Source organism: Caenorhabditis briggsae (assembly GCF_000004555.2).
Source record: "Caenorhabditis briggsae complete genome, chrII, whole genome shotgun sequence".
In the NCBI taxonomy this organism is placed as follows: domain Eukaryota; kingdom Metazoa; phylum Nematoda; class Chromadorea; order Rhabditida; family Rhabditidae; genus Caenorhabditis; species Caenorhabditis briggsae.
Genome location: NC_013486.2, coordinates 5,592,084 through 5,605,017, shown reverse-complemented (window position 1 = coordinate 5,605,017; position 12,934 = coordinate 5,592,084). Strand labels below are relative to the sequence as shown.

At 39.3% G+C, this 12,934-nt stretch overlaps 3 protein-coding genes across 3 annotated transcripts in view; 1 reads left to right on the top strand and 2 right to left on the bottom strand.

The window, feature by feature from the left end:
• Cbr-ceh-38 overlaps positions 1-372 on the bottom strand; it is a gene marked incomplete at both ends in the record, with an annotated part of 4,043 nt that extends 3,671 nt beyond the window's left edge. Inside the window, one exon of the mRNA XM_002630413.1 lies at positions 335-372. Coding sequence (XP_002630459.1) covers positions 335-372 — 38 coding nt within the window. The remainder of the gene's footprint in view (positions 1-334) is intronic.
• A 772-nt stretch (positions 373-1,144) lies between these two features.
• CBG11191 lies at positions 1,145-5,501 on the top strand (the record flags this gene model as incomplete). Its single annotated transcript, XM_045242087.1, has 14 exons — positions 1,145-1,266; positions 1,310-1,391; positions 1,436-1,526; positions 1,671-1,839; positions 1,879-2,039; positions 2,230-2,450; positions 2,494-2,593; positions 3,365-3,477; positions 3,520-3,593; positions 3,635-3,749; positions 3,795-3,891; positions 4,146-4,295; positions 5,026-5,114; positions 5,169-5,501. 14 exons carry the CDS (start codon positions 1,145-1,147, stop codon positions 5,499-5,501), a joined length of 1,917 nt encoding a protein of 638 aa, XP_045094481.1.
• A 965-nt stretch (positions 5,502-6,466) lies between these two features.
• CBG11190 lies at positions 6,467-12,183 on the bottom strand (the record flags this gene model as incomplete). Its single annotated transcript, XM_002630411.1, has 8 exons — positions 6,467-6,592; positions 6,641-7,007; positions 7,185-7,306; positions 7,924-8,034; positions 8,221-8,376; positions 10,031-10,096; positions 11,309-11,390; positions 12,173-12,183. 8 exons carry the CDS (start codon positions 12,181-12,183, stop codon positions 6,467-6,469), a joined length of 1,041 nt encoding a protein of 346 aa, XP_002630457.1.
• Between the last annotated feature and the right edge of the window lie 751 nt (positions 12,184-12,934).

Here is a 12,934-nt window from a genome sequence, read left to right as displayed (position 1 = left end):
AGTTGAAGAACCACTCGATTCCACAGGCCATATTCGCTGAAAGAATATTGTGTCGCAGTCAGGGAACACTTTCCGACTTGCTTCGCAATCCGAAACCATGGAACAAGCTAAAGTCCGGTCGTGAAACGTTCCGGAGAATGTACAATTGGGTTTCTCAGCCGCTTGACACTCGACTCGCCATACTCGACATGAAAACAGAAGAAGTGGGTCGAGCATCTGGAATGTCTCCTCCAACTCCAGCTCAAAACGTGCGCACTCACAGGTAGCATCCTTTTCCCCAAATTCAAAAAATTTGGGTGTCTCCTAGATTTTCAGAGATTCGAAGGGAACTTACCCGTTTGTTATGCTTGACGCTGTACGAGAAGACTCCATTTTGAATTTTGGGATCTCTGAATTGTTCCAGAGTTATTACAATGGTGGTTGAAGCCTGGAAAATGTCTATTAGGCGAAATTTCGGAAAAATAACATTTTATTCGGAGGAAAACGGAAAAAAATACGGTAATAGAGATGATAGAGTGAATGAACAGCAGATTTTTTTGGAGATAAAAGTATGATTTTCGAAAACGAGAGAGATGACTACTACATGTGATAAACACAGATACATACAATAAGACTGTAGCAGACCTCGAAAAAAGGAAAAAATGAGCAAAAAAGGTCAAAAATCGATAAATTCAAAAAAACATATTATCGATTCGGGTGTTTAAAACCCGCCGTCCAGAATCCTTTGAGTCGAAGGCAATCGATAGTTGTGGCCACACACACAGAGAAAAGGGGGAGGAGAATGGCCGCGCGTTGTTTGTACGCTTCGCTTCGTTTGCTGGTAAACTCTGCGTCCCCTACTGACGAACACTCTCTATTCTTCCCCCACTGCACCAGGCCTCATGATGCGAGGGTCTCGATGGGAAAAGACATATATTGTGTGGTTTGGCAGTAAAATAGACACGGTAAAGAGAAAGAAGGGTTGTCGATTTACGGGGAAGGAGAAGGAGCGAATGGGGACTAGGGAGAAAAATATATAAATATAAAGAATATGGATCGATGTAAGCCTTTGAGGATTTAGATGACACTTTAAACACAATCTTCTTTTTTTAAATATACGACATTATGTTCTTTAACCTAATCTAGTAGACTATTTCAGTCCGAGATGAACACAAATTTGGCGGATTTGCCGGTTCGTATTTTTCGCGTTTTATCGCAAGAGCTCGAGAAGGATAATTTATGGACGAAAATTGTGGACTACGACCAGGACCCGATTTTTTCTATGAAGTTAGGAAAGAGGAATTTTAAATGGAAACAATTTAAATTACAGACAACTAGAAATAGATAGCTTTTTAAAACGAGAAAACTGCTGTGATCAAGTGTTGCGAAGATGGGGGAACCGAGGACAAACGGTACGCGGGAACAGAAAAAAAACCAAAATTTGAGAAGATTCTAGGTTGGCGATTTGTTGGCACGACTACAATATTTATCAAGAACATATGAAGACGAATTTGATACTATTCAATTTCAATTAAGGCGAAAATTTAGTAAGTTTTGCATTAAACGGAAAAAAAATCCAAAAAAAAAGAAAAAACAGTTGTCCACGAGGACTCCACAGCAGACGCAGTTTTCTCGGCCACCGGAGTTTTCTAGTACTCCAAACCCGCGGTTGTCCAAATTTAATTTTACAGAAGCATTGCGATGGGTTCCATATCTCGATGAGCCAGTCACAATTAGTTTCGATGGGGATTTCATAAAACTAGAATGCAAAGCTCAAGGATTTCCCACTCCTCAAATAAAGTGGTATACAAATGATTCGAAGGACCCGATACATACTGGGAGATCGTACACTCTCTTGAGGTTTAAAAAATATATTTTGAGATAAAATAAAAGGTTTAGATGTAAATGCTCAACAGAACATCAGTATAAATGCATTGCTATTAATCAAGTGCCAGAAGGACTGTCGTATTCCGAACACTATCGTAGACATGGAAAACAGTGGCATTCAAGGATTGAATCTGAATTTATTGATGTTACTTCTTGTGTCAGAGATGATGAACGTAAGATTCAATTCGGATCGCACGGTGTTTTTTTTCGGGATGTCGTGTAAACGCGCTCAAATGCAAATACAGTAAAATTACCGTTGGTCTCGAAGCGAGAGCTTTGAATTGAACTGCTGAGTCGCTACGGAAAAAACACCGTGGAATCGATGACTTAAAATTTAAAAAACCAAAAAGAAAAGATTTTCAGTCTGTGAATCATGCAAAAACCTAGAAATGGGTCGCCTGTCTCAAATTCTGGCAGAAGAGGAAAAGATCGAAACGAATTCGGTTCCAATCCGTCCGAACCTAGACGTTAACCTTCGCGCAGCTGATAAAGTGGCTCTTGTGATGAGCAATTGCTCCTACAAACATCTCCCAGAACTAATGACTCCTCATTGTGATGCACAAACATTAGCAGATGCGTTACAGGTACCAACTACAGTAATCCTGAAATGAAACTCATTTTATACAGAAAATGAACTATAAAACTGTAACGCTAGCTGATCTTACGCTCGATGAAATGAGATATTTCATTCGGGAATACAAAAAGCTGATTGGAGATGGAGTATACGGTAATTTCAATTTTTCTATTATGCCTATAAAAGTGTACAAAAGTCTGGCCGCGGCCCAAGGTACCACAACGAAAACTACCGTACACTAGAAATATTTTTTAACTGGAAACTCGACGAAAACCCATCAAAAAACGAGGAAATAAATTCTGAAAATAAGAAAATTGTAGGTTACTGTAGTTGTAACTGTGGGATCTTCGGCCACGGCCACCGGACTTCCTATTCCACAGATCCGAATTTTTTGTGCCAGTATAATACAATTTAGCGTAAATGTTCTAATAGAAGCCCACCGTATACTTTGAGCTCAATTATCTCAGTCCCTAAGAAAGATATCAAAAATCTGCCCATTGATAAAATATTGGTGGTATTATGATAAATATTTTATCAGTTGACACATTTTGGGTGGTACCAGGGATGAGAACTCGGAAAATGAGAACTGCTACATATGAGAACTCGTACGAATAAGAACTCGGAGAGTACATGGCAAACACGGATTTTTTTGGAAAATCTTGAAGCATTGTGAAGAACGAGACCATTTCGAAAAAATTTTTCAAAAAGGTTGGATCCTGAGCCTAAAATTAGAGCCGGAAAACGAGTTCTTATTTGTCTAGTTCTCATATGTAGCAGTTCTCATTTTCCGAGTTCTCATCCCTGGTACCACCACATTTTGATATCTTTTACAGGAACCAAGAAAAATTAGCTCAAAGTTAAAAGTTAGCGAGCTTTTCTATTACAAGTTCTAACAGTTCTAATCTCAACACCTTAACTTTACAGCCGTATTTTACTTCGTGGGACATGGTTTCGAAGTAAATGGTCAATGCTATTTATTGGGCGTAGATGCTCCAGCAGATGCTCATCAACCACAGCATGCTCTCAGCATGGACTGGGTAAGTCTAAAATTTTATTTCAAGTTTAAAATTCTTTTCTAGCTTCTCTCAATTTTCCGCGATAAACAACCATCATTAAATCTTCTTCTTCTGGATGTCTGCAGAAAATTTATACCGTAAACTAGACATTTTTTTTGAGGATCACCTTTTTGTTTAGATACGAAGCAATTGGACCATTCGTGGAGTACTCGGAGCAATTCAAAAAGTTTCACCGTGCTCATCGAAACATGGTTTACGGATACTCGACTAGTGGTGGAGTTGGAGCATACGAAGTGGGAATACAGTAACCCATAAATTGTTTTATTGATTATTTTTAGGTGAAAGGAGAAGTGAATGGAATATTCATGAAATATCTTAAAAATCATGTTCAATTGGAAATTTCCGTTATTGATATGCTAAACAAAGTTTTGCTGGGTAAGCGATTATATACCAAACACCTCAAATAGAAGGACCTCTAACTTTGAGCCAATTTACCTCAGTTCCTGTGAAAGATATGAAAAAGTTGTCAACTGATAAATTGTTTATCATAATATCACAAACATTTTATCAGTTGACGCATTTTTGATATCTTGCATATGAATCGAGATAATTGAACTCAAGTGGTGGCCCTTCAATTACAGGTTTTACGGCCTGGTGAAACTTTTTCAGTTTTTAAAATATTATTTCAGACATCGGAGACGATCAAAAAGTGTGTGATTTACAAGTTCCTGAGATTCGAAGCACCCTCACGCATCCAAGAAGTTTAGCTGATCCATTGATTTTTGATGGGCACACTGCGTCTTTTGATAATCATACTCTTCACTGGAGACTTATGCATGGTATGCCATTTTTATGCGTATTATTATGGTAAAATCGGAGAAAAGGAAATCAGAAATCTCTGAATTTCAGAAATTGGAATAATCAAAAACCTCAAAGATTCAGAAATCTCTTTGAATCTTAAATGCTGAATTTTTTAAATGTCAAAAATTCAGGAATCTAGAAATTCGAAAATTCCGGTATATCAAAATTCAGAAATTCATAAATTTGTAAATCTAGAAATTCAGAAATTCAAAAAACAAAATTCTTTTAGAAAAACGGAGATCTCAAAAAGAAATAAGTCAGAATTTCTGAAATTCTAATTTATTGAAATACTGAAACTTTGAAATTCTAAGATTCTTAAATTTCAAAAATCTGAGATTCTGAAATGTGGAGTTCTGAAATTTTAAATATCAGAATTTCAAAATTCAGTTATTCGAAAATCCAAGAATCTCGAAAAATTGGAAACTTAGAAAATTAGAAATTTAGAAATCTCAAAAATTCAGAATTCCAAAATTTCAAAAAGTCAAAAATCTTCAAAACTTAGAAATCTCAAAAATTCGGAAAGTCAGAAGTTCTGAAACTTCTGAGATTCTGAGATTCCGAGAATCTGAGATTCTGAAATGTGGAGTTCGGAAATTCTAAATATCAGAATTTCAAAATTTAGAAGTTCGACAATCCAGGAATCTCGAAAATGTCAGAAATTCGAAAATTCGGGATTTCGATGTTCGGAAAGTCAAAGTTCATTTTCAGAGCTTCCAAATCCAGCGACAATTCGTTTTGACCTCCAGCCTCTGGTAGCGACAGTTTGGTTCCAGTTTTGCGGTAATTTCACAAATAAGGTTGGTTGAAAGTTAATAAAATTTTAAATATTGGAAATTTTAATGGTTTTTCAGGTCTACGTTCTTGCCTCTGTCGCTGATTATCGACCGAATCAAGAAGAAACTGAGTTAGAAGAAACCGAAGAAGTCAGCGAAAACGCATTGAATCATCGAGCATTCGTTGTATTCCCCAAAGAACTTCACTGTTCAGAAGCCAAGGAATATTCAGATGATGAAGAAGGCGTGTCGTTGTATTGGATTCTTTCTGGATTACAAAAAATCAAGAAAGAGAATGGATTGTCGTGTGAAGTGCATTTGAGACATGTCGATGATTTGAAGAAGACCATTGAGAAGAAGAGTGTTGATATTGGACATATTTTGATTACTAGAATTAAATGTCTACAGTAATTTTTTGATTTTTTCTGGGTTTTCTCTGTAATTCCATAATTTCTTCTTGATCTCAATAAATTGAAACGAAAATTCCATTTATTTTACAATGAATAAAATGCGTAATGTAATGGGGTGTGAAGATGTAATATAAAACGAATAAGGCGATGGACTAACGGTGAACGAGACGGCCATCGTGAATGGAACAGAGACAAATCTAGGCAAAAAATAACGGAGAAAGATTTTTACGCAGAGAGAAAACTATTGGAATTTTGAGATGCTCATTTCAGGAGATGGTAGTGTAAATATCTGAAAATCTCGTTTTTTTTTGGGGCGGTACAAGAAGTGTAGTGTATCCCCGATACCTATTAATAGAGATTTATAGAGACCTAAGCCCAACGAGGTAGGTTTGGTAGATCTATAGAGATGGAAACGGATTTGGTATGAAAGTTATAACTACCGGAAAATGCCATTGAAAAGGCAAAACGATGGGACAGATTGGACGGGGGAAAATTCGACCCATTTGAATGAACGGCGGCGGCAGAATGCGTTGAAAGTTGTAAGAAATAGAATCACTAGAAAAAACATGAAGAAAGGAAGAAAAAGAAGAGAATAGAATGGAAGAAGAAGAAGGAAATGCATAAAATGAAAAAAGAAAAAGAATATTATGAGTGAAGGAAGAGGAGATTGGGGTGGAGTCACACATGAAGTGGATTATTATGAATATGATTAAAAGAACGGGAGGAGATGCTAAAGCCAAATTGAGAGAACACATGACAGAGGTGCGAGATAACGAACAGAAATGGGTAAAACGATGGAAGAATATCGGTTGTTGGGTTGATGTGACAGCGGCATGTCGAAGAAAAAAAGATCTATCAACGAAAACTACGGTGTGTATGAAATCAGAACAACCAATACAATGTGGATGGAATTGAACGGCACAGCCGTCTTAGAAAAGATGATAGCGAACGAAACTGAGAGGAAATTCAACGAGAAGAGGTCGTAGAGGTCTGTGGAATAGACATGTGGCGAGTGTGTTGAAGACTAGCGATGACGTGTTGCTTGTAGGCATCCGAGAGTCCCGCGGTCCAGTACATCACAACTTGACGATCCTGAAAACCAATTATTGAGAATGAGAGATCAGAAAAAGGCTTTCATACATCATATCCCACTCCAGTGATGTGCTTGAAGATTTCCGATGCTGGAAGGTGATGCTTCATTTGGTAGCAAATCTTTGCCTTGTGCATCCAGCCTTCGCGAGTGGTGCGGAGCACGCTTTCGAGAAGAGTATCCCTGACGTCGGCGTCGAGAAGAAGATCCCGGTAGCGCTTGACTATCTGTGGAAGTCCTCCACCGGAGCCGTCATTCTCTGGACGACGACGAACCTCGATAACACAGTTTTCGAGGGACATCTTGTCAGAGTCAACGATCGAGAGATCACGTGGCATCACACGGACAACGATGACATCCGAAACGTCGAGAGGAATATCCATATTGTGCGGGCCGCCGATCAGGTTGAACCGAGAGCTGCAAAACGCATCGTTGATCATTTTTGCGATGAACTATCCTACTCAGAAGCACACCAAGTTGTCTAGTCAAACAGAAAACACGTCATTGTTCTATCCGATGAGTACTACTAGGCCCTTGTCTGGTCAAACATATATTGCTAATATAATCCAAGTGATGAAAGATCAAGCTTCTCACCTATACTCTGGTAAATATTGATCCTTGTAAGTGGCCAACTTGATGCATCCAATTGGAAGAAGATTCGAAATTGCAAGCAAGAATTGACGACAGCACTCTTTCTCGCGCGATTCGACAGCAACCTGGAAGCATTGTCTGACTAGTTTAGTGTATTCACATCTTCGCTAATTTAAGCTTATTTTTCATGTAATCTGGTTTATAGTAAAATTTTAGAGGTGGATTTTGTTTATTCTCTTCAAAATCGTTCCTGTTTACTGCTACTACTGTAGCAGTAGGCAGAAAAAGCGACGCTAAAGAATTACTAAACATGTATTTCTTATTCGCGAAACAATTCAAAATTGGGACTCATCAGACCAAGAATAACAAAGTAGGACCCCCGACCCAAACGCTCAATTACTAATGCAATTTCTCGAGTTGGCGCTGTCTCGGCAGCTCTTTGCCATGCAAGGAATATTTCTAATAGTCGCTGAAAACTAAAGTCTACGAGGTTTCTAGTTATTTGTCTAGTTTGTCGTCTAGAATGACTCACGAAGGGGGCACATTCGACTAGACTAGAAGCTTCTAGTAATACACACTTTCGTCTACAACCCCTTGCGAATTACGGTGTCTACGCTGAGACTAAGCAACATTGAATTAGTCTGTTGATCAGATATGCGTGTTAATGATACGGTCATAATTGTTGCTGCGGAGAAATTTGCTGCACCCCATTTCACTCTGATAATTACGGTAGTACACTAACCTGTCCTCCAGTGACGAGCGTATGAATGAGAATATCCAAATCTTCGGGCTCGTTGCTGGCGTTCAATTGACTCGCGATGATCTTCAAATTGGCCAATTGAGCCATCGAAACCTGCAAAAAACCTTTTCACTTTGATCTCTTAATTTCTCTCTGAATCATTCTTTCATGGTTTTCCATGCGTTCGCAATCCTACCAATAAAATTTACAGTTTGGTCGTTTTCTCCCCGACGGCTTATCCCTCTTTACAGCCCCCGACCGTAGTAAAGTTCTCTGTCGATTAAATTGTCTACTACGTACCTCTCCCTTGATGACTTCATTCTCCAGCCCCTCAAAATTATCCGGTCTCGTCGCCAGCGCGGCTTCGTTTTTCAGATGAACACGTCGCATGAACGATGGACGGCAACGTTGATAGTTTTGGATCTCAATCATGAGAGGAAGTGCACGGCAGATAGACTGGATAGTCAACTCATTTGTTCCCGAGACCGATGATGCAACACACATTTTTGATTTCTTGAATATTCGAACCAACGATAGGTTTGAATTATTATCGTCAAGTAGTAGTTGCTACGGCGGTTCTCGGCAAGTTTTCTGGAGAGAAGAATATGTTGAATTAAACTAGAAGGCGATGGCGAAGAAAAGAGAATTCGTACGAGAAAAGAAAGCCAAAAATGGGGGTTCGTCCGACTATCGAAGAGGAGTGTAAGAAAATGATAAGGAAAACGGCGCCATGATGTCTCTCTAGTCTCCATAACGTCAAGATCTCTAATTTTCGAAGACTGAATAAATAAACATTCTAAAGCAGCAAAAAATATAAAAGCAGACAAGGAGCAGGCCCGAGAGGACTCTTCTCTCGGCCACACAAGCAGGCATCAACGCACCACCACAGCCCCGACTGAGAGACTCGCCCAGCGACCAACCGATCGAAGTGAGAGAGGAGGACGTACCCGCCCCCTAATCGAGGCAACGACGAGACAGCAGACGGATTGAAAGACGGAGGAGCGAAGGCAGCGAAGGGAGAGAGAGGGGAGAGGGGCGGAGTGATGAGAGATAATAGAGACGAAGAGACGCAGAGGAGGACCTTGCCCGAGCACGGCGATCGACAAAAAGGAAGAGAATACGAAGGCGTCGAGCTTCACTGACCATATGTGAGAGATAATATGAAAAAAACACTGAAAGGGAAAGTGTTTTGACAACTATTTTACAAGCTGTATATACCGTGAAACCTGTAATAGAAGGGCACCCACACTGTCAAGTTGGAGCTAATTTATCTCGGTTCTCGTCAAAGATTTAAAAAAAGTTGTCAACTGATAAATTTTTGATTATAAAATCACAAATATTCTATCAGTTGACACATTTTTGATTTCCAGAATGGGATCCGAGAAAAATTAGCTCTAAGTTGGATGTCAAGGCGCCCTTCTATTAAGGGTTTTACGGTAACTTCTACATTCCAAAATTTCGCAAAACAATACAATTTCCTAGAACATTTTTCAACAGCTTTTTCGAGCAATATATTGCGAAGAGTACAAAAATGAATTGCACAAAAATTCTCCCGTTCTTCCCTTTTCATCTGGGATTTTCATATATGAAAGATACAAGGACACAACGATGACAGGTGCACTGGAAGTGTTGCAAAAAACCGCAGCAATGGAAAAATGAAGGCATTGAAGAAGAAGTAAAACTGACGACAAGAGAGGATAGATACTCTATATCTCTCTGTGTCCAACCGCCTTTTTAAAACCCAACACCGGCTGGCTACTGCTTTTTGTGCGTGCGTGTGTGCCCCACGAACACTTGGCTTGGCAGTTATGACATGAGAAGAAGATGACATAGAAAACATACGGCCACCATGTGCGCTCCAATATCGTGGAATGGGTCGAATTCGATTGGATGGATATCAGTGAAAAGTCAGAAAAGTATTACGAAATTCAGAGAACGACTCTAGTGAATTGAACATTACGTGCAGAAAACCATTTTTTTCATGGAGAAACGACTGGCCCGTTTTTATAATAGGCAATAATCGAATGCCGTTTTGAAGATTGAGTAAATAGTGAGAACGCATTTTTGATCCCGGAGTTTATAGCTCATGTCCATAGAAATTTTCACTCACCGAGTGCTGATTTGGATGATGTAGCTCAAGCTCGACGATTTGGGATTGATCCAGTTCCAAGAGTACCTGCAATTTGGTTTTTAAATATTTTGTATCCCATTATTTAGGCAAAATGATTGTGGGGTCCACAATTCGCTGGTATTAAATCGAATTTTCATGTATTTTGTACCCCCGAATTATGGATTTTGTACCACTAAATTGCTTTGTGTATCACGAATTGTTTGCCCTTTTTTAACTAATGTTGTTGTGCTTGTGTTTTTCTAAAGTACATATTTTACGAGACTTCAGAACAATAGTTATCCACTCCGGGGAATTAATTTGTTGACCGAATCTCTCGTTCCAGGCAACATTTCTCTCGGCTAATCTCAGCCAAATCCGACGGCATAGATTAGGTGGCGTGCCAAATGACACTCAATCACAGCGTCTGAAAATTCTCGATATCCCTGTATTGCGTGTGCGCTCCCTGGAGAATTCCCCCGTCTCAAATCATGGCTTTTGTGTGTTGGTGTGCCCAAAAGAAGCGAGAAGACGTAGGGGGGAATATGGGAAAACTGTAACTCCGCTGAACGAAGGAGCTTCCAGGAGCACTAGTTATTTTTGCTGCGTAAATGTTCCTTGGTCTCGAAACCTTCTGATCCACTGGCTGAGACTCCAGACGTTGTGAATGACCGAGTGTGTGTATATATAATCGAATGTGCAGCCTAGTATGGCTAATTTTGAATAATCGAACAGAGGACTTCAGAGTGAACACACTGGTAAAAATGTGAGTCAGCAGCTTAGAGTTGCCAACTTCGAAGGGTTCATCAGAACTTTCAGATAGCCAGTTCGAAAATGTTCGAATCAAAATGACTATAACATTTCTCGTAGTTTCAACTTTCAGAGCTGCTACGAAAACTGCTACAGATTTTTGAAATTACAAAATTATTTTTCGATTTTGTCTCGAATGTGTTTGGTTTGTTGGGAACCTCCTTTCGCTTCGTCGTCGTCAAAGTTTTCTCACCTCGTTCATCCACAAAACAGACAAACAATACTTGCCCTTCTTGCTTTCTCTCTCTCTCTCCACTCAGTTTTATTCTTATGTGCGATATCTATGTGTATATTGAGATGGAGACCAACGACCTATATATTTGTGTATAAATTTAATGTCTTTCTAACAAATTCAGACTCATTCACATTCGATCTTCAATACTACTAAAAGATGTGGACTCAATTACCCTAATCAGACTCGTTTTATACCCTAATAAGACTCGTTTTTGGAAATCAGTGTTAACTACTCACCATCATGTCCTGAGTCGGCTTCCCTTCCATAACCCGATCACGAAAGGCAAGAGTTGGAGAGCGAAGAGTCCACATCATATGCCTGAAAAAAGAGTAACGATAAAAAATGCATTTTCTGAAAAAAGACTAAAAATTCTTAAGGTAAGAATATGATCATACGAAAAACGGAAACAGTAAGCTAATGGTGGAGACAAACCCTCTGGTTCTCAAAATTCAGAGAATTTCTTTCTTTTTCGTGAAAAAAGCAACTCTCTGGCACCTCTAGAAGCCGAGATACAGTCCTTTTAAGTTTCAGAGGCTAAAGACGCAGACAACGAAGCACACTGCGTCTCTGACCTTTTTTGAAGAGACGCAGACAGTAGAAACTTCAAATGCCCGTTACTATCTTTCTATGAAAGCTAGAAAGTTGATTTGTGAACTAAATTGAATACCAGGAAATGTGAAATTTGGTAACCTAACCAAAAGTTTGAACAAACATCTATTTTCAAACAAAAAATCACAAAAATTCAATCTTGGAATTCCAGAGTTTTTTCAGCTTCGCAAAATTCAAAAAATTACTTGATTTTAGTCTGAAAATCAACTTTCTAGCACGTCTAGAAGCCGAGATACAGTTGTTTCGAAAATTCGGAGGCTAGAGGCGCAGACGGCGAGTCCTATGTTCAAATCCTATGAGGTTTTCTAGCAAACCAGCAAAAAGATTGTTCGAGCGTCCGGTAGAGCTATGTTGCATCATGCGACGAAATTCGAAAAGAAAAACAATGATTTTCAAACAGGCTTGAAGTGTTTGCGGGCTTTCCTCAATTACAGTAGTCAAAGCATTAAAAATTACGACCACCAGGCATTTCTCCTTTGCTACCAACTTACCGTACACCCATTCCTATTCAATGACCCAGAAAAAAACATACACGTGTCAAATTATGCTAATTCGGTGTTAATTGGACTCTTTAGTTGTTGAGAGTCGTCGTCCCGCGATTGTTGTATGAGGAGGGCGGCATAGGGTCAAAAATATGGCAATTCTTCTCCCTTTTCTTCACAGCAGGGAGCCACTTTGCCCTTCAAAATCAACACACACTTTTGGCATCGAACAATAGATCGACCTCTCTGACGAGAAGAGGAAACAATGCCTTGAAAAGCTTGTCAAGGCATAGTATGTATTTTCCCATTATTCATGTTATTGTATTGGGGATCAGTGATGTAGATCCGAAAAGGAGCTGAGCACAAATCGTCATCAGCCAGTCCATTTCAATTCTTTCAACCTTCATAAGAATTCTGAGTAGTTGCATGTATAAGCTAGATGAGTGGCAGGCAAGGAAAACGCGGCAAAAGTACGAAATTAGGCACACTTGTCTTCTGTCTCCTTTTCTTTTTTCGTATTCCATCTTCGTCTTTTTCGTCCTGCCTGAGTAACTACTGACCGTGAACCGAGGCATGAAGATGTTCATTAACGATCTCTACGCACGCCGGCAAGCAACAACAACGCATCCAGACCTAAAAGCGGAACGAAACATGTACGCATTGGTGTGAATAATATTACCAGTGGACATAATTTGTATTGTGGATGGGTCACAATCTGTTTGCATACTTGCCTTAATTAGCAAAAGAACTCCGAATGGGTTTTCATCTTAT